The following is a 27920-nucleotide window of genomic DNA, read 5'->3' on the forward strand; positions in this document are numbered from 1 at the left end:
ATATGTCTAAATAAGCAACAATCAAATGAAGGTTTTGGAATAAACATCATGAGGTCTTGTTAACTAAGAGTTTAAAGGACCACTGTGTAACATTTAGGGAGATCTATTAGCAGAAATGTAATATAATCATAACTATTTTTCTTTAGTGTATAATCACCTGAAAATAAGAATTATGTATTCGTTATCTTAGAATGAACCGTTAATATCTACATAGGGAGCGGCTCCTCTTCACGGAGCCGGCCGCCGTTTTTCTACAGTAGCCCAGAACAGACAAACCAAACACTGTGTTAACTTTTTCTGCTTCGGCCGGAGTCGATAATGTTACTCGCTCCGAAGTTAACCCCCGTCACTCCACTCAGCCCCCAGGAAACAAGACACAGGAAACCTCAGTTGGTCTTGAGGAGCTATTTATTTATGCACAAACTACAACTTCCACTCCACATTCACTTAATATTCTCAGAGCTAAACTAACTCTTGTCTTCTGCTCAACTAGCTGACTTGTTTGCTCACACCATCACACACTTTCGCCTCCGCTTTCTCTCTTGCTTCACCACTCACTTCCCACATACACAGACACACACTAGGCACTGGTTCTGCTATTCTCCAAATCACCTTCGCTATTGTAAAAACTGGCACGAGATAGGGCCATCCGCGTTTTCCCGTTGGCCACCGTAATTCTCCTCCACTCTGAGCACACGGGAGAGGTTGCAATCTGCAACCTCACCGCTAGATACCGCCAGATGTTACACACTGTACCTTTAAAGTTGTGTTATTGTGGTAAAGATGGACTGAGCAAGGCGAACGGCGTTACCACGGTTTTGCACTCAGCGGTTACCACAGTCTTGTAAAGGGAGGAGTGAGCGGAGGGGTTCTCAATTGGTAGCAATCCTCAACCACACCACTAGATGCCGCCAAATCCTACACACTGTACCTTTAACAGTCAAAAATGTAGCTAATCTGCTTCATCGGGACTTTGTAGCCTGGCAACACAAGTAAACAACCCACCAACTGTCAATTACATTCTCAAATGTTTCACGATACTGATTGGTGCACGGTGACATCACCTATTTCCAGCTGTGAGCCCACATCTAACCAATGAGAAGCAATCCGAGAAAAAATGTCAAATGACCAAAACATTCCTATGGGTAGAGCAGTGCCGCCCGGTTAGGCGGAAGAGCTACCCCTGGTGTGGCGTACCTCGCGAAATTGCCACCGAGCGCTGCGATCAAATTCCAAATAATTTCATCTCCGACCTCGGCTGTCGCTGACCTTTCAAAGCGCAACCAATGAGTTAACAGCTGTATGTGACGTAGCCACTTTTTGACGATGTATACCTGCGCTGTGCTTTGCTTCTGCAAGTGTCCACACTATGCTCTGCGCCCTACCTCGCGCTGATATACCGATATTAGCGATAACCGTGATATTTAAGAATTAAATATTGATATCTTGTTAATAATATACATATTATAATATTGTGTAAATAATCCAGTGCCTCTTTAATCATTTTATATGTATAGTTCTGGTTACAGACTCTCTCTCCACCTCCCTACACTCGTATTTTGAGTGTAATTCATTTACACAAAGTTAAAGATGAATTTGACTGATTATTTTTTTCAAATTTTCTAGATATATCACGATAATATTGTTATCGTGAACTCTTTTCGCCACAATAATTGCGTTGTAATAATCTGATATTGTGGCATCCCTAATCTGAAGTCATCTTAATTTGAGCAGATTATTTATTGTTTTTTTCCGAGACGATGATCAAGTTGATTAAGGGCCTTTAAGTTGGCATGCAATTTGGCTTGTCAGTAAAGTGACAGTTTGACTTGAGACTTACTACGTTACACATAGTTAAGTGTGTATTAACTATTTAATGTACAGTTCAGAGTTAAAATCACATATCTACAATAAAATGCACATAAAGCACGTAGAGCCAGATGAAGCAGGTTCAGTTCCCCAGATGTTTGTGCGCATGAAAATCTGAATGTTACCTGTAAGAACCAGTCTTGAAGGCACATTTTAGTTTCACTTCAAGCCACATTATGTTCATTTAATCCATAAAAATTGGTGGAAAGATATCGCCGTTTCTGGGGGATATCTTTATTTTTTGAGTATTGCACGATCCCAAGTCTGGTTGGAGGAGGATGTGGAGAACATCATTTTGATTCATCTGGCTCCATAAATACATTTTTGGACCATACAAAGTGAATAGCATGGCTAAGATTACATTAGGAGACCAGGGATAATAGGAATACATAATGGTCATGCAAGGAAGAAAATGGGTGATGTGAAAATAATTCAAATCTGTGTTGGGTGACAGAAATATATAGAATACGGTTTTCTACTTGGCCATAACTATGCGGTAAATATCAGGACTACTTAATGAGCACAAACAGTTCAGTAATAGTTTCTGCCAGTTCAGATACACTCTGCTGTTCTGTGACTGGTAGTAAGGCAGGGGGTGTGGGGAGAGAGAGGTAAAGACCCGGGACATTTTCACAAATCCTTCATCCACAGTTTGCGGTAAATGCCGGGTCATTTTTATGCTTTATAAACCCGACAACATGAAACACACACACTCAAAGTCATCATGGCAATGCAGCATCATCAGAATAGCATCATCGTGTAACATGAATTGGCATTTGTGTCTCTTATTTGGCTGATGATGGTTAATATACAATTGTCATATCATACATCTGTGTTGCAGCTGTTCAGACTACATCCATTCCAGCTGTTGAATACGTCATGAAATTTGAAAATGGTAATCCCAAATCTTTTTTTTTTGTCAATTTGATAACACTTCTATCTGATTCAGTGCATTTTATTGCTCATGACACAACGCCACCTTTTTTTTTTTTTCCTGAAAAGTAAAATTTCCATTTTCAAATGACCTCTTCACGAGGCAGTCCCTGTCTCCTCTCGGAGTACGCTCTTATTCCTATTAATGCTGGAGCAGTGAACACACCACGTGTAACAGTGTGTGCAGTTAAAACTATAGCCATAAAAGGTAGTCACAACCATAGACGTCCGGTCATTGGCTTTCAAGTGATGGCTGATCTCCAAGGGTTTGTGCTTCACATCAACAGTCATCTAATACACAGACAACAGAGTAATAAAGCTACAGTGTTATGAACACCACTTAACTCGATTGGCATTATACTTGAAAGTTTCACATTTAAAAAACAAACAAAAAAAACTGTACTCTGAATTTCCAGTAAAGTATTTATAGCGAGGATATGTAAGTGTACCTACAAGTCCATAACTGTAGTGTCAAGGATTGAACATTAACAAGAGAGGAAGTAGACTCACACGAAGATAAGAAGAAAATTTGTGTACGTGAGTAAGATGGGTAAATATAGAGTTTATTATACTTGATCATTTATACATCACAAACTGTTATTTGTGACTTATTACATGTTCTGGAATAATAATAATAATAATAATAATAAAAGGATACAATGGTAAAATTGTACAATGCATTTCTGTTATAAATCAATTGAACTGAATGGGGCTGAGGTGGTTTTGATGTTTTGAGGCAATTCTCTTGTATCTAATAAAGTCTATTTAGTTGTCACGTTATAATCACCAGAAACTCAAAGACACTTACGGTCCACCCAGATAGAAAGTCCAAATTCCTTCTGGTGTAAGAACAGATGGAAAATCTCTCACTATATATATCTATATAACGATATATATATATAATTGACAAATGTCTCACATGAGCAGTATAGAATTTCTTCATGGCATTTGATTGCGGGTATTTACAAATTTTCTGTCAAGTTAAGGAATGTCACCAATAAGCCCATTTAAAGTCTACTTATGTTCAATAGAGAATAGATTACTATCACAGGGGATTGTGCTGATGAACACCTTTAAGACACAGTAATGAAGAAAAAAAAAACGTAGCTGAGAATTATTTAAAAGGCAAAAAGGAAAACCTGATTGTTTCTCTTCTAATGAATTCAATGTAAATGAGGGCCAACTTCTGCAGCAAGCTGCATGCTAGCGTTTTTTTTTTCTGTGACAGTCAGCACAGCAACACTATCCCAAAAAAATGGGAAAACAATGAAAATTGAAATGTCAGCTATATAAAGATACAATCAACAGCCTTTTTTGGGCCTCCTGACTCTTTACTATATGTAAAAAGTGATTAACAAACACATCCAATTCAGTAGTTTCTGCCATCCACGTGGAACAAAAGAAGATACTTGCATATATACAAATAATCAAGTTCCTTTTTCTGTTTTTAAACTTATTAAGCACAGTCGTCTAAATCATGAGACAATCCAACGCCTCACGGTAGCAAAAGGCAACATTAAACACCAGTCTAGTGTTTTGATTCAGGTATGAGCGACTCTTTTATCCAACAGTCAGCTCATTGGAGTAAAAAGAGGCTCTCCTGATCAGACTGGTGACAGTATAAGGTCACTCAATACAGCATTGGTGAGATGCTGAAGACGTAACACTGTTAAGAAAGATGCTACACATACCAATCCACATTTTTTTTCTTGGGATTGATGTACAGCAAAACTAACACAACAGTACTACATCTCATCACAGGTCAGAAAGCCTTTTTTTGGACACACTCCTTCACTGATTCTATAACTCTAAAGTGACTGCATAAACAAAAACCACTAAATGAAACATGAATAAATTAACACTGATGCCTTGACATGGCAGTTAAACCTGAGTTCTGTTTTGGAAGTGGTATCTCTCTTTTTTTTACTGATGATAGTACTCTATTTCTATTCAGGCATTGATAAACTCTACTATACGTTTTGTTTTTTTTGAGTTATACACTCAACCGTTTTCTGATAAATACATAAATTATTTCACAGTTTGCTGTCAAGTCCCCCAGATGTGCCGCCCCACCCCCAACCCCTACTTTATGTTGTCAACAAGCAAACTCCTCGAAGTTGCCTAGAGTCGGGTGACGAGGTAACATGTTCGGCGTGAATCCGAGACTGTCCGAGTGACTCCGGAGGGTGTCACAGGTGCTCTGCAAGACAGAGGGGAGGGAAGGAGGGAAGACGAGTTCAACCGGGTTAAGGGAGGGGATGACGATGATGATGACAATGATGGTGATGAAGGAAATAAATGAGCCACAGGTAAAATGAGAGTGACCGGGGACGATGAAGGGACGCGGAGGAAATTAAAAAAATTCGAATGCGGCGAGGAGAAATTGTGCAAAACCAAAATGAATGCATCAGAATCGAGGATAGGATAAATAATGAAGAGCCATAAATGACAGAGACATATGTGTGGACAATGATGAGGTAATGAATACAACAGATTTGGAAGTTCCAAGATCAGCCACATCGCATATGTTTCACAGGTAGTGAAGAGAGAGTTTAAAGAAAACCAGGGGACGGTGGGGAAAGATGAATGAAAGGAGGGAGAAGAGAAAGAAAAACAGCAGGTTTTTAGTGCTGTTTTTTACACTAGCATGTTAAATTCTCATAGTTACGGAAACACCCACATATGTCTGCATTTCCCTGTACTATATGTGCAAAAGGTGCTCGCTGAGTAGATAACTCCCGAGACAGTATGTGGATGACAACCATTGGCAGTCCCATCGGCAAAACTGGCTATTCCAGCAGACAAAGAACCATTTATATTTTGTGCAAACTCACTGCATGCAGACCTGTGATAACATCACAAAGTAATGCATCTAGTGATGTTATCTGGCACGAGCCTCAAACGCATCGCCTCTAAATGGACCTCTGTGCTGCGGGGAAACAAATGGATCTCGTGCGCTTCAGCTTTTTCTACAACAATTCAATAAATATGTAATCTGTTTTCACAGGAGCACTGCGCTTTATCCTATAGGGAGAGAAAGCATCATTATTCAGTGGAGGGAGCAACGTTTGTATAGTGCAGTAGAGAGTCAAATCATTATGCACTTGGGAGAATCCAACCAACTTCTGTTGAGCCGGTAAATACAGAAACACATCAAACTAACCTGACCTCGACAGTAAATATTAAAAATGCTCACTGCAGTTGGATAATCACCCCTCTTTTTCTACCAAATCCTTTGTAGCCACTGAGGAAATTATGTATGAGATGGTCTCAAAGTATGTATGAAAGAGAGGGACAGCATGGGAGGGAGCATCTATTATCAATGGGGTGTGCTACCTGGGGGCATGATTAGGCGTGACACCAGGGCTGGTTGGGTTCTCTGGAAACTCCTGGAATAGACATGATGAAAAGAAAGATGGGTGAGGGTGACTGAAATGAAAATAAAACACAATGCAAATGCTAAACTTGTGAGGGAATACTGCAAGAGAGTGTTTTTTTTCCCCCCTCAATGATATCATTAAAGTATTGAAGGAAGATGGCTGTTCAAAATAAAATTTTAGTCTTTTTAATAAAAGCAGGGAAAACAAAAGACGATGAAGTGTTGACAATCATAAAAGAGAATGGAAGTCAAAATTAAAAGTCGAAAAAAACTAAAAAACTAAACTAAAAAAAGAGTAACTTTGATATTTTTCAACCTGGCCCGTATTTTCCCATGTTTTTGTGTCTAACTGACTAATGGTGACAAATAGTATAATAATAGTGACTCATTTTTTAAGTTGGTGCAGTGTTGAGGGAGAACGCTGTAACCGGGAGCGTCAATGTAACATTACGTCCACTAAGTGCTTGTTTTTGCCACTGACAAGCTCAGATTGTGTCTGACCACACTATTGAAAGGACCATACAAAGAAATAAAACATTTTTCTTCACCTTTCGCTTTATCCGGTCTGTTAATTATTGTGTCCAAGTCCTGCTCAAGGAGGAATCTCATGAAATCTGAACATCCGCATACTCCAGTGGGCTACCTCTGGGTTTGAAAAGTGAAGCCAATGTGGAAGTGCCTTAAACTTGCATTCTTTCTAATAGCCAGCAGGGGGCGACTCCTCTGGTTGCAAAAAGAAGTGTGATTGTATAGAAGTCTATGAGAAAATGACCCTACATCTCACTTGATTTATTACCTCAGTAAACATTGTTAACATGAGTTTATGATCTCAATCGCTAGTTTCAAGTCTTCTTCAATACAGCATGATGTTCATTTGGTAAATTATGGTCCCATTTAAAGTCAAACAGACCATAAAGCAGGGTATGATTTAGGGCGTGGCTACTTTGTGATTGGCAGGTCGCTATATGGTACACTCTGGCTTAAATAAATACAGGTGGCCATCGAATTGAAAGACCTCATCCACATTGTCGAAATCATCTCAATATTCAGCCATGACATTGAAAATCTTTGAGATAACACTAAGCTACACTTTCTGTACTCCAAGTAAAAACAAACTCTGCCCGGTTGGCACACTGGTATTCCACATTTCCACTGCTGTCTTCCGGCAACACGTCGCCTCGCCAGATTTCAGAACGACATTTCTCCTTGAGAGAAATTCTGTCCATAATGTCAGACACTTATAATAGAAATCAGAGCCTGTCATGGGCAAAAACACTTTTAGTGGACGTAAATGACCAAGTGCCAGCTTGTAGCACCATATTGCAGCCTGTGAGCAGCTGCTGTCTACAGCGCTCTCCATCAATACTGGACCAATTTCAGAAATTGTTGTTCCTATTTGTCAGTAAGACACAAAAACATGGGAAATAGAGTCCAGGTTGAAAAGTTACCCTTTAATTCATTACTTTACTGTCGGGTTGTTTGAGAGGAGATGTGACAATGGACTAGTTGAAAAACGGTTATTGAATATGAGAGAAAGGAAGTACAAAAGGATGGTTTATTGTAAGCAGGTGAACATATGGCATGAATGGGGCAGAACACAGTAATTATCACACTATTTAAGACTCCAGCAAACATATCAGCCCACTAAATAAACGCTTCTTCTACTGCCACTCAAAAACCAGAGACTAAAGTAACCTCCTTCATTGCTATGTTGGCTTAAATTAACATATCTCCACTTCTACAGAAGAGAATAAAACAACTTCTTTCAATCTTTTCTTCCACATGAGCTATCAAAACCAAATCCTGAACCCGAGGCAACTGAGCATGCAAGAACACAAAACAATCCACATGCTGACACAAACAAACCCATGGCTTTTTCACCAATTTGAAGAGATATAAGGGGCATGATGTTAAATTGCTGGTAATGAAAAAGTCTTGGTCTTGTGTGACACACAACAACAAATTACAGTTTGCCTTTTCTGCCAATAATGTATGCAAACTAGTGGATACAGTATATACTCAGGGACAAAAGGAACGGTCTGCGCTTAACAAAAATCTGCTTAAATGCTTTTGATTAAAACAGCACCAGAAAAAAAAGGAAATGTTTTAGCTTTTGTTGGTGCTTCCACCTCTACAATGAGCTGCAGAGAGGGATTAATGGCTTTCAGCTGTTATTGAGACTTGAGACACGACCAGTGGTCCCCATGTGTTAGAAAGAACTAGATTAAGTTAAATTGTTACAGTTTAGATGTTGAGGTTAAGTTTTACTTGCATTGAAAAGAAAGTTTAGTTATTATTTGAGAATGGTGGTAATATTGGCAGTTAGACAACTTATTAAAACATGTTTTAAAAACTTTATCTCAAGTGTTGGCTTACAGTAATCTAATTATGTAACTGCAAGCAACAAGACCGAGAGTCAAGCAATCAGCCTGTTCCCAACGACTACTCGCTGCGAACGGCCACGCCCTGAACGGGCACTGCACTAGTAAAATAAATAAGAAATAAACAGCAATTAAAATCTAATAGTATCAAATGAACAGGAAAACACAGAACATTCAAACATAAACATCAGAAAATAAGTGTGAGTATTAACAATAGCCATGTTCGTTGTTCATTATGATAATTTTGGCGGAGTGGCTTTGGAGGGAGGCGTAAAAGGACGGACTGTCAGTGTTGCCGACTTGGCAACTTTCTCTCTAGACTTAGGGACTTTTGGAGCTAGTGCTGCTAACTACTTTCTTTGTAAAAGAGTTGGCGACACTGGGCTGGGTTTATCGGTTGGATCATTTTTAAAATCTAGTGTACTAGTAGTAGTAACGCTAGTTTCTCAATATTACCGACCCTACCTTTAATTTAAAAAATTAAAAATGCTGCACCCAGGAAACTTCTTTGTGGGACTATAATAGGAGTTATTTATTCGTTTGCTATCAGAGAAGATACTCCCTTCGATATGAAAAACCCTGATGGTTGAATTCGTTACGAATAAAATGATAACATCAATTTAGAATTAGACTGAAAAATAAGAATCTCGCATATTTTTCTCAGCACAGTGAGTATACCGGCGGTTCTGCAGCTGTAGCCAGAAAAGGTTTGATTCAGCAGTATGTGCTGAACATTTGCTGATTACTGATATTAAGAAGGTGGGTTTCAGTTATGAATAATTTCTGAACAGCTCTATATAAAGCTTACATAACAGTCTGCAAGAGAAGTGGAGGTGCCTCTGGACGCCAGTGTGTTAAACCACTGGGCTCGACAAAATACTGTGATTTAGGGCAGGACAGAAATGCCCCACATTATTCTAGCTTTCATTTTGAAGTTAAAATGGGTTTCATTGCCTTGAAGGCTTTGGAAATGAGTTGATCATGAAATGTTAATAAAATCTCCAGACCTCTTAATCTTGTTCCGTTTTCTGCTCATTAGTCTACTCTCCTACATGAATCCATCCTGAGTTTACTCTGATCACACTGCCAGACATAAAGCAGCAAAACCAGAGTACAATAACAGCTTTTCGCGCTCTAAGTGAACTTTAATTACATGATTGAAGGTGACATCGAGAAGCTACTGTATATTGTGTTAATACTGATGTGTGGGATCAACTACGGTATGGGCTATAACATCTAAATGTAATAACAGTTTATGAGTCATGATAAGAAATTAATCCAGAGCAGGTCAGACAATTCACTCCTCTTTGTCCATGCATTGTAGTTAAAGGGAACTCAAGTAGCAAAACACTTGACGAACCACAAAAAAAAACCTTGGAATAAGAGACTTAAAAAGTCAGTTTGCTCCTTGTAAATATTCCTTTGTATTCCATCTGTAAAACTATTGTAGATTTTTGCCATCATAGGGCATACTTTGTGCTGCTTCTCTATAATATTCACCATGTAAATAAAGTCCCATGTGTGTAATATTATATAAACAGATTATGCATTCATACTGTGCAATAAAAAACAAAATATATTATTGATGATTGTGTTTTCTAGCGCAATATGTCTTTTCTGCATGGTAAATTGAAACTAATGATAATATTGTGGTGTGGCTTTGTTTTCTCTCTGGTGCTGTTCATTAAAAGCATTTCCAGTGTTAGCAGACATTTTTTTGTTGTTATTGTTGTTCCTGAGGCTCATTTAATACATCACATTCATTTCATTCATTAAATCAAATGAATTCTGAGAGACTAAAATTACCAGATTGTCGCTCTGACAACGCTGTGGTCTTTTCTTGCGTATGAAGTAGCCCAAAACCTTATCCTTAAACACCTAAATGCAAAAACATCAGGTATTAAGACAAAACATTAGCAGTAAAAATATATTTAATCTAGGTTTTTGGGAAATATGCGTATTCACTGTCTTGCCGAGAGTCAGATGAAATGATTGATATCACTCTCATGTCTGTACGGTGAACATGAAGCTGCAGCCAGCAGCCGGTTATCCTAGTTTAGCATAATGACTGGAAACAGAGGGAAAACAGCTCACTTTAAGGAACAGCGTGTAACATTTCAGGGGATCTATTAGCAGAAATGGAATAAAAATATGAATAACTATGTTTTCATTAGTGTATAATCACCTGAAGAATCGTTGTGTTTTTGTAAGCTTAGAATAAGCCCTTCATATCTACATCTACCATGTTGCTCAAACCAAACACCGACTCTAGAGAGAGCCTTTCATGTTTTTACGTTACCGTGGTTCTCCAAAACGCTTGTGAAACTGAGGTAACGTGAGCTGCAAAGTGCAAAACTGTGGTAGCGCCAGCTGCCGTCTGACTTCAGTTGCTTCTAAAGTTGTGTTATTATGGTAAGGATGGCCTCTGTGTGAGGTGAATGGAGTTACCACAGTTTTGCTCTCGGCGGCTCACTTTACCGAAGTCTTGGAAAGGAAGGAGTGAGCGGAGAGATATTCAGTTAGTTGCAATCTGCAACCACACCACTAGATGCCACCAAATCCTACACACTGTACCTTTAAGATCACCAATTAACAAGTTATATCTTATTAATTTAATCCATTCAAAAACCAGAGTGCAAGAACAAGTTGTGTTTTTTGCTGCTGGGCTATCTCTTGGCGGGAGCAGTTGTCCGGCAACCATGTATTTAATGCTCCCAACCAAATAGTCATAGATATATATCCCCCAAAAAAGCCCAAACTTGACATTTTTACATGTCAGTTTTTGTTCACATTAAAAACAAACACAAAATGTGTTAATTAGTGAGGTTTCGAGGTGCTGGTATGCAGATTTTGTTTCTTTTTCGGACAGAGCCAGGACAGCCTGTTTCCAGTGTTTACTCTAAGCCAATGGTTCCCAAATTGGGGTCCTTGAGGGGGGTTCCTGGAGTCCATCCATAAGTAACACAATGACAGAATCTATGACTATTTTGGTCATGGGTTTCATACACTCTCTGTAATAAAACATCTAAAAGTAAAAAAACAACAACAGATAGGGGACCCTTGGACAAAATCTCATTAAATGGGGGTCCATGGTCTAATTTGTGTCCATTTAGGGGTCTTTGAGGTAAAACAAATTTGGGAACCACAGTTCTGAGCAACGCTAAATGGCTGCTGGCTGATGGGTATAGATTCATATTTACCGTACAGACATTAGACTCTGAATTAGCCTATTTCCCAAAATGTCCAACTATTCCTTTAAGATTGAACACAAGCAGTAGAAATATATTCAAAGGTTATCTGAAACTTATTTTACTTAACTATGTGCCTTTGTAGACAGTAGGACAAGAATAAAGAGAATTTCAATTAGTGAAAATCATCACTTTACCTCATATAGGTAGTCGAATATCTCCAGTATTGTTAAGACACTGGCTCCAATGAACAGCCCCATCTGACCTCCAATATCACCTAGAAGGAGAGAGATGAACAGATATGGTACAGGTACAGTAATTGAACAACGGTGCGTGAAAGCATTCCCCGCGCTGTCACTTCTAATTCAGTATCTGTCTGAGTGATCTGAGCAGAATTGTCGAAAGTGTCCATCAAGCCCCAACTCCTCATCAGACCCAACCCGGCTGCCCTTGCAAGAGCATCAGATTATGAAAATGTGTTCAGCCTGTTTCACGAGTTCAAAGAGGAAACCTCAAAGCACCAGGCGTGAACACACGATGTGAAATGTGCGGCGGCGGCCCGCTGAGAGCGCCGATACCGAGGTCAGACTAATTTTTCTGTCACAATGAACCTGAGACTGCGAGGATCTTACCGAGAAGCCCTGCAATTTCATAGGCCTTCTTCTGCTCAATCTTCTCATAATTCAGAGCTTCAAAGAAGATGTCCATGACCAATATATTTTCTCTGGAGAGAGGACAGACAAGAACTGTTGATATCACATTAAACCAAATGATATCTCACATTTCCCAGGTAACTATCTTTCATTATTGTTACATTGAAGGTGAACGATGGAGACCCAGGTCATGCTTTGCCACAGTACATCCATCCATCAACAGAATAAGAAATAAAAGAGGCTGAAATCGTAATAACGGACGGCTACCAAATAATACTTACCCAATATATTGCTCAGTTTTGTTGAATTTCTTAGCCAGATATTTAGCAGATGCCTTACTGGGGATCTTAACCATGGACAGCTCCTTGCCATAGCGAGTCATGTTGCAGGGGGTCTGACAGACACAGTAATCGTTGTCTTTCTCTACCAAAAAGTCTGTGGATGATCAAAGTCATTTCAAAATGTTGCGATCACTGCGAAGAATCAAACAAACTCTGCATGCAGAGGCTCTCTAAAAATATCTCTGCACACGACTGAACAACTACGTTCGCTGCCATCGTTCACTTTCCATGAAAGCAAATAATGACTGAAGTTAATAAAACAGAGGAGAGAGGATAAAAAAAGTCTCTATGGGATTTATTTGACATCAGCGAAGCATGGACACATCACAAATCTTTCTAATGGAACTTTAAAACAATAATTTTACTTTATTTTTTTTTGCTTCAGCACTGTCTGAGATTAAAGCAATTTCAAGTTAAAGCTGCAGAGGCATTATATAAAAGCTTGAATAGTGCTGTTGAATGCTGAATTCAGACATTATTGCAAAACTGTGACACTAATAAAAAAAACAATTAAGTGTGTGGGCTCACCTAAAGCTGGGTCAGCACAGTCTTTGTACTGCTCAGGTGTGCAAACTGTGGAGGTCCCTGTTTGAAATAACAGAAAGGTGAAAATAATTACTACATGAAGAGATGAGTATTTGCAACATTTCAGTGTTTGTGAAATCCTACCAGGCATGTGAACCATCCTGCAGTTGCAGTTCTCCAGCAGGTACCGTGTTTCACAGTCAATGCGGCAGGCGGTGATGCTGTATGTGGAGAAGTACTCAGAGTCTATCGGGGTAGACTTGCAATCTCCCCAAGGCGGAGGGAGGTACTGGAGCTGAAAGAGCAAACAGCACATGTTTTCCCTCAGCATATCAGCACACAGGATTACAACGAATAACATAATGCATAAGCCCAGTACAGCAGAAGTACAAAAAGAGGACGACAAGCTGACAAAACTCAACACAAAATGTGTCAAACGTAAAAAAAAAAAAAGAAATAAATACAGAAGCATTTCAATGAAAATGTGCACTGAGACAATATCGGCACAAAATGTCCAGTCAGACCAACATTATCGCTCATGTGTAGCAGCAAGCAGACGTCATGCAGAACATTACTGATGCAGGTCTAGTCCCCGGTAGGGGGCAGAATACCATGGGAATAGACACAGGCTTAATAGAAATCTGTAAAATACGTAAATTCAGACAAGGACACCACAATCAATGGACAAATTTTACAACCCTGAGAACAGAATTCAGAACAATAAACACGTTTTTGAATGAACAAATAAATGAACTGAATTTAAACAGACATTACATCCCACTTCGTAGTAAATATTTGATGAATTCCTAACGAATAAACTGCTCCCCAGAAGCTCATAAAAGTGTTTTTTATTTTATTGTTGATTAACTATTTAGATATTCTAATCAAAGCCCGTGAGAGTTTATTATAAAACTACGCTGGACTGCAAAGCCTTGTGAATTAAACGGAGAAGTGAAGTCAGTCTGCAGTCTCATTAAAGGTAAAACTCTCATTAAAAAGGTGAAGAGGAGGTCATTACTGTACATTTCTGAGTAACTCAGGGAATTCTAATTGAACCCACTAATGAGGAATATTTAATGCCTGAATTTTAAGGTGTTGGTTCAAAGTAAACATTAGACCCGTGGTGCTCGTCTTAAGGCTACAGCAATGTGCCCTGTGTGCGCTCTGTCTTAACACTTTAAAGAAACTCCACCAACGTTTTACCACCAACAAGACTTTCAATCCGCTTTAAAAGTCTTGTTTACAGCAATTTATGGTAATGAGTGTCTACTACTCATCTTCATGACAAAACCGAACCAATTATTTATGAAGGCTACCGATGCTTGCTTGGGCATTGGAGCATGTAGCTGCTAATTGCAGTGGGAGCTGGCCAACAATCAATGCCAAAAGGCTTCTTCCTGACAAAACTTCACAGAGAATTGATGCTGCTGTTGTCACATTAAGGCTCACTGTAATTCCCAATCATCTCCACCGGCTCTAACCAGGCTAACTCTGACAATCTGACGGTCATTTAGTCGATGGGAAGTAACAGAGATAGAGTGTGATTCACCGAGGGAGTGGACTTAAACTGGCAAACATTGTTAAGCCTTTATTGAGCTCCATTTCTAGCCCACAGACTCTCATAACTGGAGTAAAAAAAAAAAAAAAGAAGGAATGCCAGAGTCTTCACGGGTAATAAAACTTAATGAATCACATTGTCGGGTCCCTCCAGATGACTTTAAATAGCGTTCCAGAGGATCCCCCCGATAACATAAAGGCAAAACAAGCAAAAATAATGTTATCAGAACTGTACATGGTAACATGAGAGGGTAAAGCCAAACAATGATGAAGATACAGACTCGGATGAATGGATTAAAGCTGGAATGAAACCCATTAGCTGTTCTTTACTGACAACTATTAAACAGAGAAGACAATGGCGACAAGGACTGCAGATGTTGTTGGATGGTGTTGCTTCAGCCACGCAGAGAGGGACAGATGGATCCATTCCTCAGGGAGGGGGGTAGGGGGGGGGAGACCAGCAGATGAAACTTACTGATGGGTGTGTAGCTATTTAACAATACAGTATTTGTGGCATGCAGCAAGCCCAAACAGTCATACGCTACCCTCTGCACTTGGCTGGAAACAAACGTTTGGAAGCCGGGGGCGACCCCGAAGCCCAGCTCGTGGAGGAACGGAGGCTCTGACTGAGTGTGAAGCTGTACCTTTATGCCGGCCTCATAGGACGTCTCATCTAGGGCGAAGGGTGAGGGGTGAGGGAACACAGCCCACATCATTATCAATAATAATAAGGAGGAGCAACAGCAAGGCGAGGGACAGAAATACAACCTGTTGTCAGTATAACAACGACACAGCTACAACTCCCAGCGGCGCGTGGAAACTTTGCAGCATTGGCGTACCGGTGGGTCGTCATTCAGCCACTCTCTTCTTACATCCACTCAAGCTTGAGTGACGACACAGTTCAGTTTCAACTAGGGCTGTCAATCGATTACAATGTTCAATCGCGATTAATCGCATGATTGTCCATAGTTAATCGCGATTAATCTAAAATTAATCACACATTTTTTATCTGTTAAAAATGTACCTTAAAGGGAGATTTGTCAAGTATTTAATATTCTTATCAACATGGGAGTGGGCAAATATTCTTGCTTTATGCAAATGTATGTATGAATTTATTATTGGAAATCAATTAACACAAAATAATGACACATATTGTCCAGAAACCCTCACAGGTACTGCATTTAGCATAAAAAATATGCTCAAATCATAACATGGCAAACTGCAGCCCAACAGGCAACAACAGCTGTCAGTGTGTCAGTGTGCTGACTTGACTATGACTTGCCCCAAACTGCATGTGATTATTATAAAGTGGGCATGTCTGTAAAGGGGAGACTCGTGGGTACCCATAGAAACCATTTTCATTCACATATCTTGAGGTCAGAGGTCAAGGGACCCATTTGAAAATGACCATTACAGTTTTTCCACACCAAAATTTAGCGTAAAATTGGAGCGTTATTTAAACTCCTTTGCCCACAATCTAGTATGACATGGTTTCCTTATGTTTTCTAGTTTCGTATGATGCCAGTATCTTCACTCGAGCTTTAAAACTGAGCCCGCTACAACCTTCAAATCAAAAGTTGCGTTAATACGTTAAAGAAATTAGTGGCGTTAAAATGAATTTGCATTAACACGTTATTATCAAGTTAACTTTGACAGCCCTAGTTTCAACCATTACATAATTCTCCTCTAAAAGTTGGTGGTGTCGTCTTCATGTCTCTCTGATCTCACAAGTCATATTAAAAATTAAATTCCCTCTGACAGAAGCTTCACAAATGAAAAGTCTTGAAATCATAAGTGCTTCATCCAGCTGTCTGTTATTACACTGAGAGCAGTGTCACCGTTCTCGTTGGAGACTGACTTAAATTAATGCCGGCCAGACTTTAATGACAGTCTAATTAATTCAGCACATCTTTTAGGTCGTAAACACGTCTTTTAGCTGTCACTGGTGTGGGCGCTCGTGTCGCGGTTATAAATGACAATCCATGCGCTTCTGCTTTCAGGAGGAAACTTTGCGATGCTGATTAATAGATCAGATTCACTTCTCGGAGACGGCTGACTGATGATACACTTGGAACATTTTACACTCGTACAGAGAAAGAGAGAGAAAGAAATATTACATGTTTCAAAAACTGCATCCCAAAAATAGAATTTGTCATCTTTGTGGTGTCCAAGTGTCTGTTTTTAGGAGACCAAACTCTGCCTAGAGCATCCCATGTTATTCTGCTAAAACAATGGTGGAAGGTTTCATTTGATCATTTATCTCATGCTCATGAACTGACCAAGACCATTAACTTTAGGAGCAAAATCATTTAAATTAGGCTCGATTAAATTCCCCAGTAATTAATTAGATTTACTGCTGAAGTGTCCATTACTTTAAGACTTCACAGGGACTGTGGAGATTTTAAATGAGCCTGCAGCACAATACAAAAATACACTTGATCTCAAAGGTAATCATTGCAAAATCCTAAAATCCTTTGTGGCACGGGCACCATTTTCTGAGGATTTTTCTGTTTGTCAGAGGATATTTCCCTATTCTCTCACTGACTGCTGTTTGGCTTGTGTGCTATTTTAGTGTAGACAAAAGAGGCACGATTTGAATGTGTTGTCTCGGCAACATCATATGCTGTACAGCGTCATTACATCTGGATAGGATATCCATACTAGCTCGGTGTTGCGACCTTGAGCACAGGCTTTCTGATCAATCTGGGCTTAACTATAGTTATTACTTTTGTCCTTCACCGACGGCAGTAAAGGGATAGTTGAGGGCTAGAAACTAATTTTCTACAAAACCCGCCACAGGCTTTTTTGCCTCCCTTGATATTGTGTCTTAAAACACTCGTTTTACCGTGTCCCTAAATCATAGTACATTTTAAACTGTCTTCAACATAGCTGTGGGTCATCTTTCTCATCCAACGACGCATACTTTGAGTAGTAGAATTGGGAAATAAATTAATAGGATGACAGGTGCACCGGGGTTCTTTTAATAGTTCAATTTGACATCAAAAACATGATGATAACTTTAACATCTTTCCCTCGAGATACAGCAAATCTTGAGAGGGCGCCTTCGGAGGTCAGTTATTTATAGTGAATCTTTAAAGCAGTCTGATTTGGGCTGAATGTTAATAGTTTTAGCAATGATTTCAATGAGGAAATTAGCTTAAAGCTGCAATCGGTAACTTTGAGCAACTGTGATAAAAAGTTATTTTTATAAAACTGTCACTATATCCTGACAGTAGTACATGAGACAGATAATCTGTGAAAAATGTCATGTTCCTCTGTGTCCTCCTGACACACCAAGTCAGGGCCGGACAGTTTGGGGCCGTCGGTGAGCGTCTGTCGGCCTAGTTTTTGCGGTGTGTCCCGTCAGTGAGAGAAAACACTTGACTCAAACGAATCAGTAAACGAGAAGAGAATCGGAAGTGAGTAAAGCGAGCCAACGAGTAAAGTCAAGAGGAAAAACACAGGAGGCTCTTCTCATTTTTCATCATCATCTCATCTGATCACTCCAACAAACGGATATTTTCACAACAACATTGCCATCTGGAATGAAGCTAAGTGGTGAGTGAGAGTGGTGTGAAAATGGTCGGCAAACGCCGCTTTGTTTCATGTACGTATCATTACAATGGCTTGTATATCCGCAGTCCTTAGTCTTCCGGTTTCTCTTTTTGAATGACAAATACAGACTACCGCGACCTGCTGGTGTGGAGAGTTATTTCATCTCATGCAGGCGCAGAACGTACGTGCTAACTGGCCGTCGACTGTAGTCTTTGCGGTTCCACAGTCGGCCTTCATCGCCGCTATTTCTTTGATGTCGGGTTGGTGTGTCTGGGCCTTAATGGCATTAGCAAAATTTCACCGCAGCCGAAGGAAAACAACTAATCAGAGCCGAGGATAGCAGCAGCTGTCAATCACTGCACGTGAAACTCGTGAACTTCGCCTCTCAGTGTGGCCTCACACACCTAAGCCACGCCCGTAGCTGTAGTAGCTCCTCACAGGATGCTGATTGGTCTGTTGTCTGGTGAGCCGGACACAAGCTCATTACTTGAAGCCTGACGAGATGGATTTTTTTGTTTGACATTTGATCCCGCAATGATCTTGCGTGGTCTCATGACATGGCAAGAATCCATCTGCCGTGCAAGGTCACTAGGAGGGCACAGAGGAACATGATGTTTTTCAGATTATCTATCTCATGCGCAACTGTCAGGATATAGTGACTGTTTTATAAAACTAAGTATTTATCATATTTGATCAAGGTTACCAACTGAAGCTTTAGAGGGTGTTAATTATCAGAAATGTTGAATTATCTCTTCAACTACTTTAAATTAGGTTTATTTTTAATTAATCAGAGTTAATGTTTTGATCATTATAGCCTGTGTGAACTCGGAGTGTTTTTTTGTGCGCCACTAGAGTCAATTTGCACAGCATACAAATAAGCTGTATTCACAGTTTTTTTCCCCCATTCTAAAAGAAGTGAGGACTCAACGTGAAAAGTAAAACAAACACTCTGAGCTGCCAGATATTTTTTGTGTAGTCTGAGGGTCTTTTGGCTCAGATCAGCACAGTATGCTTGTATGCTTGCATCCAATCATTACTTGGCCCCGCTCTATCAATATTCCTTGGCTGCTATAATCCCTCAGTTTCATGTACCGAGAATCGCTGGGTGTTTATATAACACCTTAACTGCACATTTCCCACACAAGTTAAATCAAAGATCTGATTTTGCTCCAGGCTCTGTGACACAGAGGTAATGGGCACTGGCTGGCGAGGATTTAGAGGGACAAACACAGAATGAAGCGGAGCAAAAAACGGTCGGAGGTTGGAAGGGAGGAGGCTGAACGTTAGGTACCAGTTGCTGCTGACATGACACAAAAGTTTGAAAACCAGGGGCCACACCAAATCCCAGTTGGTCAATGAAGGGCGGCTCGTCCTGGCTGTGGATCTGAACCTTGATGCCTGCTTCGTAGGAGGTCTCATCTGTGGATACAGCACGCCAGAAAATGTAACAACAAGTATACGGTCGCCTATGGAAACCCGCTTTTTGGTTCTGGCACCAAGTGCTCCTAAAGCCCATGCTGAAAGCTGATATCAGAGAGACACTCGTACGTTAGTGTGGTGGAACGGCATTAAACAGATTTACAACTGAAGATTTATTACATGCTGTATACTTTATGAACGTGCGATACAGTGGGTGTTGTTGTCTTGAAGACAATGTGTCAGTGAATGTAATTTATTACACCTGATGTCAGTTGTAAACCTAGACATATCAAGATAATATGCTAGTACATCACTTCTGTGTAGTGAAAATTCTGCAGAATGAATGAATGAATGAGAAGACCTGGGAAAAAATGTTGTTATCTATGTGAAGTGATACATCCTCATGTTATAGAGATGACAAAGGATTAGAGAATACTTGGAATTTCCAGGGTAACTCAACAAGGATTTTCACAAAAGGGTTAAACCATATACTGTATATATAAATGGATGCATCTCCACTTCCTCCACTTCACAAAGTGAAGCCAAAATATCCCGTTTTCAGATTCTGACATCAGCTAACATCCTGACGTCTCAGACCCTTTTTATAACATCAAATAACTAAATAAAAGAAAAATGAACACTCAAATATACATCAGCGTGATAAGAACTACCTAAAATGACAGAAACCATCTTTGGGGAAATGTATTAGAGGTGTACTTTGACTTTTTAGTTTGGCCCATGTCCCATCCGCTAACATTGGGGAGGCAGGATTTATGAGCTATACTGCAACCAGCCACCAGGGGGGCGATCGAGATGTTTTGGCTTCACTTTTGGGGAGCTGTCATGACATCCATCTTTATAAACACTCTATAGGTTATACAAGTTAAAATGTTAACCATACTGACCTGTCTCTCCCCAAACAGGCAGGTATTCATCCTGCTGAATGTCCAACATGATCTCCAGGCCGTTCCCCGTGCCGCCTTTTAACGTGGTCAGCAAAGGGTTGCCGTCCAATCCAGAGTTGAACGTGTAGCATTTTCCGTAGCGGGTGTAAATCTGTGAAAAAAAGAGCACAGAAAAAAAACAGGAGTGTAAATGAAAAGTCAAAGCCTTTTCCGCTGCGCTGTGGTAAATTGGGCACCTGTACAAGATGTATTACATGTCAGCCGGTAATTGTGCAGGACAGCTAATCATTGCAAAGGCTTTGTGATTATCAGAGAAGGCAGTACCGGCTTTAAACAGGCACCTGGCTCTGATTTGAGGAATTAATGAGCTTTCCTTAGCAGCAGCGGCAGCAGCTATCAATCTTTACCCAATTTCACTCCAAATTTCCCCTGAGTAACTTAGAGTGAATGTACTATTTTGCAGTCATTAAATAAGAAACATCAGAGGTGGAAGCTCTCTGGACACACAAACTAACTGTAAATTGGGTTTGTAAAAGATATTTGCGTGTCTCGACTTTCAAACTTCTTGAGAGATCGAACCTGCGCCAGTAAAGCTCAGCGGTACTTAGCATTTGATGTGCCATCTCTACAGTACGTTTGTTCACACCGAATATCTTTCCAGTTTAATTAATCCAGTTGGCTTGAGTTATTTATTTTAAGCTTTTGCTTCGGTGCTCACAGTTGACAAGTTCAAGTTCATGGATTGAAAAAATCTCCATCGTCTGCCAAACAAGTCAAAATAAAATCTGCATCATGATTAGAAATGTTGACATTTTAAAGTGAACTTTACAGTTTGGATAAACTTAACATTCTGAATACAGCTTGAGGGGTTGAGTAAATTCAAGATAAGTCTATCAATTTGAGATAAGACTACCAGACTGCAGAATTGATTGGTTATGCAACTCTCTGAGGAACTAGGATATCTATTCCTCATGCATTTTAACACAATATGAAAACATGCAGTGCTATAGGGAAGAAACAGCTGTCATATTAGTTTTATATCATTTTAAACTGTGACAACACCTACAGTACTGTATGTATGGCTCACACACAGCCACACAAACGAGATCATCACAGTTACATATGCAACAACATCTGCTTGTTTGTGTTCCCAACAAACAACTATACATATTTAAATGCGGTGAGCGTGAATGAGTCACGACTATACTGGAAAATCATAAATCATCATGAAGCTATGGAAGCAAAAAAAGGCTCGAGAAAGATTTGAATTTTAGAAGCAACTGAAATAAAAATATTGTGAAATTTAGTCACTATTGAATATTTAATGTTGTAGATTTCTACCAGGTTGAAACCCGGTTTGGGGCACTTCTGTATGGAGTTTTGCATGTTTTTCCAGTGTTAGTGTGGGTTTTCTCCGGGTTCTCCGGCTTCCTCCCACGGTCCAAAGACATGCAGGTTGGGTTAATTGTTGACTCTAGGTGTGTGTGAGTGTGAATTGTTGTCTGTCTCTATGTGTCAGCCCTGTGATAGTCTGGCGACCTGTCCAGGGTGTACCCCGCCTTCGCTCAATGTCAGCTGGGATCGCCCCCCCGCAACCCTGAATAGGATAAGCGTTTACAGATAGTGGATGGAGGGATTTATACCACTGAATTTATAGCACTGAAATATTTTACTACGAAAAAAAAACTGAATTTAAATGAAAATTAATTAAAATTTTCAGTTGGTAATTTCAAGTTTCAATTTTAAAAACTTGATTTTCAGTCATTTTCTAGGCTTCACAATGAAACTCCAATTAGTCCAATTAAAAAAACAAACATTGAAGTTGTTTAAATTCAAGCTTAATTAAGCCAAAAACCAGGTTGCTGAAATAGTATCAGTGAAAGTCAGACACCAAAATTCAAACTTCAACATCTGAGAAATCAAGGCTGACTGGAATCGAAGAAATTGAAATGACCTTCTGGCAATTTCAAAAAGGGGAATTCAAACCACATATATTCAGATATTGTTTTCAATGTAAAATATTTCAATGCAATAAATTCAGTGGTAATTTCCACATTATTTATTAATGGTTCATTTTCAGAATTTCAGAATATTCAGTTCCTCGTAAAACGAATTACGACCCTTTTTTGCTTCCATATAAAACTCCTTACTGTAAACCTTTAATAATTTGCTACATCGAGCCATACTTCCTACATTAATGATCATGGTTGTCTAAATATCTTTACTTAACAGGTCGGCTGTCTAAGTCCTTCTTCACCACATTTTTAAATAACAAGTAACGCCAGAAAGGAGTGGGATGTCATCTAATGGTTGATTTTCACTACCGAGTGTGTTGAGGTCGTGTTGAGAGGGCTGCTGGCAAAAGCTCAACCGGCATTGCAAAGCTGATCTCAAGAGACCGGAGTCAGTGTTCCACATCCAGACACAGACAGACTAACATGCAGCTCAGCCTCAGACAGATACGACAGCGCTTTGGTCCTTTTCCCCCTGCTGGCTAATGAGGTCTGCAAAGTGACTGGAGACCCGTTTTTTAAAAGATTCAGATATGAGTTGAGATAAAACGGGAGCTTCATCCGGTCACACCGCAGCCACACCATGTGTTGCTGAACATGTGAGCACACAACACAGTTTAAATCCCAATTATGGCTCCAATCTGACCATGATGTCATAGATTGTGGAGATGTGCACTGGTTTGTGCAAAACAGGGAAGCCACTATGGACAATATGACATACATGCAGTGTGCAGGACTTTGCATTTCAACTGTTTCAAGACCAGTTGAAGTAGCCACAGATACATCTTTGATATTTATGACTCTGCATCTATAGATTTTCAGATTAGGGCTGCAACTAATGATTAGTTAAAATGTCAGAAAATGGTGAAAGATGTCGATCAGTGTTTCCCAAAGCCTGTGATGACGTCCTCAAATGTGTTGTTTTGTCCACAACTCAAAGATATTCAGTTTACTGTCATAGAGGAGTAAAGAAACCAGAAAATATTCACATTTGAGAAGCTGGAATAAAAGAACTTATATTATCACAATAGTTGCTAATTAATTTAATACATTAATCAATTAATTGTTGTAGCTCTAGTTCAGATCTAAAAAGGCAAGATGTTTAATGCGATGACAGGTTAGTGTTAGTGCTAGATCTATGTTCCCAGATTTAAATTATTCTCAGTGCTGTAGAAATAAATTAGTCACTCTGTATGCACACTGTAGAAGTTTCGTCATTGAGCCTTTAAAATATTTTCTGATGACGATACAGGCTGTGTTGAAAGCATTTGATAGAAATAGTGCGACTATGGTTTGCAAACATCATCCACTTCCTCCATGCAGCATTCAGTGCTTACTCAGAAATGAATGGGTGTAATAGACTCATGTCTGATGTTTTAAATGGGAAGCTCAGCTGTGAAATAACACCATATATACTCCACATGCCCTCCAGATGTTTAATTAGGGAAGCTACAATTTGAATTTGAACTGATTTACGATGTCTGAATTATTAATGCTCTAATTTTCCTCCCTTAATATTGTTGTCATGGGTTACAAAGCAAAAAGGCGACTGGAAACTCAAGAATTCGCCAGGGTGAATATAACCGAAGGACAAATTGTAAAGTAGACACTGAAGTCATTGATGATGAACGTGACGATGATTTTCCACCACAACATGAATGTATTTGTTTCCTCGAGTGACTTTTTGAAGACGTGAAGTTTAATAAAGATAAAACAGTTATGTCTGAGAGGCAAAACAGGACAGGCTTGTTGTTTGCAGCAGTAAAACACCCTGAGAGAATGAGGGTGCGTCGTCAAATGCTTACATGAATTATTAATACACCTTGTAAACAGCATTCATATCCACACCTGACAAACACCATCTTTCTTTCTGTACATACAGTGCTGAAGTTTTTGTAGGTGCAGGTTTCCCCTCTGAACCTGCACTCCAGCAGCATGTCCTCCAGCTGGTGGCCGAGGCGTCCCATCATCTCGGTGGTGTTGACGCTGTAATCGGGGGGCGGGGTGTAGTTGTTGAAGTCCAGCAGGTTTAGGAGACCTTGCTTGTGGCTGTCTTTAAGGATGGACAGGCCCCTCTCCATCACCGTGTGATTGGGATACATGAGGTCCATCCAGTAGCCGCTGTGGTACAGGTCATCCTTGGTTAGAGAGGAGACGCGGAACACATTTTTGTTGCAGAAAGTAACAGCCGGGAAGGACATGTTGTGAGCCCACACCATGTAGATCTTCGTGATGGCGGGGTAGGACATCAGGTAGAGGATTCGGTTCCAGGACCAGGTGCACAAGAGACTGACACAAACGAAGAAGGCCACGATCCAGATGACTCGCTGCGGTTTCGACTTGTCCGGAGAGAAGACAAACTTCAAACCGTGGATCTTCGTCCTCATTATGAACTCCACCGTGATCTCTTTCCACGTTGGTTTAATCGAGCTGGACCCTTGGTGACGGGTCTCTTGGGCATCATTGTCTTTGCGTGGCCCCAGGGCGACCGCTTCGGACGTGGGTGCTTTAACCATAATTGCTCGTGTCAAGGCAGGCGCTTCTTTACCAATTGCAGTTTCTCAGTTAGTAGCCCACCCTAGCCATCTCCAATTTACACACAGTAGCTTTCTCCACAACCATCTCCACGATTTATGTGTCAGAAATTCCAGGTAGCAGCGACTGAAGTCCTATTGTGCAGCTGTCCCACTGTTCAGGCTTGAAAATTCTTTGCCGAGAAGATATAAACAAAGGAACTGAGCTCCTTGGGGGAGGTAAAAATTGATTTACATAATGATTCCTTTATGAGAAAAACAGCTGAATCACTCCATTAACGAAAACCATCAAGCGTAACCATCACCAGTCCTTCATCAATAGATAAATGGACGTGATAATTGCAGATGTAAGCGACGGCTTCACTCCCAGAGGCAATCACTTTGAAAATCCGGAGAGGCTTACCCCTGTTGCTCTGATCTTTCACTCCTCCATCTCCCTCTCCAGTGCCAGACAATACTTGCAGATTTCGGTGGTTTTCCTCTTTGTGCAGTGGCTGCCCAGGACCCAACTCCTCCCTTTTTCCACAGATTGAAGAGATGCTTTTCAGCCTGTTGACTTGCAGCCTGCAGAAAGGAATATAAAGCTTGTTGCCCCCCCTACACACTCTCTCTACAGTCGAATGGAGAATGAGGTGGAGCCAGTGGATGAAATTGTTTTCCTCCGGTGATGAAGTAGACCTCCAATAGTATAGAGAGGCGGGGGGAAGGTATCAATCAAAGTAGAAATAATTGTGATAAAGAAACTCTGCAACAGAATAAACGCCGGAGTGTGAAATTCTTTAATATTGGAGAATCCGCAGCTTGCTCGTAGATCAATATATCTATATAATTGATAACTCAGGGGAGCCAGCTAGTTGGAGAAAAACACAGCAAAATCCCCTTCAAAAGAAGTGTTAGAAATATCCGTTATGGCACATTTCCTAGTTCGTCTTTTCTGCCAGTTTCAGATATGATTTCATAAATGCAGTGTACTGTAATGAGGGCTGACATCCCTGCTGCATGCAGATGTGGCTCTCGCTGATATTAAAGGTGCTTTGCTCCGTTTATGTGCAGACTCTCAGAAGATTCTGTTTGGCAGAAGGCTTGGCTTCACACTGAGACTATTTTTTTTCATTATGTCAGCTGGAATCTTTTCAGTCTGTAATGTGACTATTGGCTGAGTAACCTGATCACAGCTGTGGCGATATATGGGTGTAAAAAATGATTCTGAAAAGTCGAAAAAAATAGCAAAAATGTTGGATTACTCTGTAGTTGGAGGAGAGGGCGTCATTTGCAAGTTTAGATGGGGTGAATGGGACTAAAATAATTGGATACGACCTAGTTTAAATATAACAGAAGGGTGGAAATGACTCATTGGCATCACAGGGTCCCTGTCTCACTGACTGGAGTGATGCAGAAAAGACACGCCAGAACTCATCTGCTCACTCATCAACTCATCTACTCATTCTGAATCCATCAACCCTGATCAACCCTGTCTCATATAAAATTACATTCCCATACAACTAAACTGCATTCTCACTTACGTTTTGTGGGAAACATATTTTCTCCCCGGTTTACGATCGCAGTTTTAAACACGTGGTTAACGTTGTAAATTGAAACAAAACAAAAAAACACAACACAACTACTTAGTTAGGTTTAGGCAACAAAAATAAGTGAAGGCTGACTTTTAGTTTCACACGGGACACCGACAGCTGTCTCCTGGGGGAAAGTCCTGTGTTTGTTTGCCCCATCCACCACCCCTCCCATGGTAGTGGACTTTCTCTCTTATTATACCACATAACTTTCAATAACAGTCACTCTATATACCACGTCACCTGCTCTGCGCGTCGTTCGTTGTACTATGTCACTTGCTGTGGCCTTCCGCAGACCTCAAAGACAACGTAATCCGTGATATATTATTATAAAATATATTTCCCTCAAAACCTAATTCACAATGCAGTTTAGTTGTATGGGAACCTATTTTTTAGGAGACAGGGGTGCAATAGATTGTGCTTTAATGTCCTCCGTTTCATCTTAAAACTAGGGCTATTTAAATCGCGTGATTGTCCATAGTTAATCGCAAATTAATCTGACATTTTTTAGCTGTTCAAAATGTACCTTAAGTTTTCTAGTTTCATATGCCAGTATTTTCTCTTTTAAACTGAGCCAACTACAACCTAAAAATCGCAAGTTGCGTTAATGCGTTAAAGAAATTAGTTGCCTTAAAACAAATTAGCGTTATTATCACGTTAACTTTGACAGCCCTACTAAAACACATAGTTATGAAAATAAGCAAATGTGAAAAAAGAAGTTTTACTTTACAGGAATAGTTCGACATTTTGGGGAATAACCGTCTTCACTCCCATTTCTGTACGTTAAATATGAAGGTAGAGCTAGCAGGCTGTTAGCTCAGCATAGACTGGAAGCAGGGTGGAACAGCTGGTCTGTTTCCAGCGGAGACTCCAGGAAGCTGCGCACAACTTGTTGTTTTTGCACTTCAGTTTTTATACAGATTAAATAAATTGGATTTAATTAGCGATCTTTAGAGTCGTCTTTATGCTAAGTTAATCTTCTCCTGTTTTCTAGCTTCAAACTTAACACACACAAACACAACATTGGTATCAACCTTCTCATTTAACTCTTGGCATGAGCACAATTTAAGTGTTCAATTTAAATGGCAAATTATTTCT

At 40.0% G+C, this 27920-nt stretch overlaps 1 protein-coding gene across 5 annotated transcripts in view; it reads right to left on the reverse strand.

Moving 5' to 3' along the window:
• Positions 1-1857: 1857 nt before the first annotated feature.
• The window catches only part of asic1c (acid-sensing (proton-gated) ion channel 1c), a 116007-nt gene continuing 89944 nt past the window's right edge, over positions 1858-27920 (reverse strand). The window contains exons 1-12 of one of the 5 annotated variants that reach the window (XR_005209058.1): positions 24598-25849; positions 20706-20856; positions 19673-19800; positions 13414-13564; positions 13273-13329; positions 12685-12838; positions 12383-12474; positions 11948-12027; positions 10369-10440; positions 7630-7683; positions 6139-6191; positions 4944-5002 (exon numbers count right to left, since the gene is read on the reverse strand). Coding sequence is in view for 4 of the 5 variants with exons in the window: in XM_037786621.1 (XP_037642549.1) it covers positions 4924-5002; positions 6139-6191; positions 10369-10440; positions 11948-12027; positions 12383-12474; positions 12685-12838; positions 13273-13329; positions 13414-13564; positions 15372-15499; positions 20706-20856; positions 24598-25233 (1653 nt within the window). In the remaining variant the exon portion in view is untranslated. Of the gene's footprint in view, positions 5003-6138; positions 6192-7629; positions 7684-10368; positions 10441-11947; positions 12028-12382; positions 12475-12684; positions 12839-13272; positions 13330-13413; positions 13565-15371; positions 15500-19672; positions 19801-20705; positions 20857-24597; positions 25855-27920 lie in introns of those variants that run through there. The other 4 variants (XM_037786621.1, XM_037786620.1, XM_037786624.1 and 1 more) reach the window with 4 other exon arrangements.

Source organism: Sebastes umbrosus, chromosome 12 (assembly GCF_015220745.1).
Source record: "Sebastes umbrosus isolate fSebUmb1 chromosome 12, fSebUmb1.pri, whole genome shotgun sequence".
Classification (NCBI taxonomy): Eukaryota; Metazoa; Chordata; class Actinopteri; order Perciformes; family Sebastidae; genus Sebastes; species Sebastes umbrosus.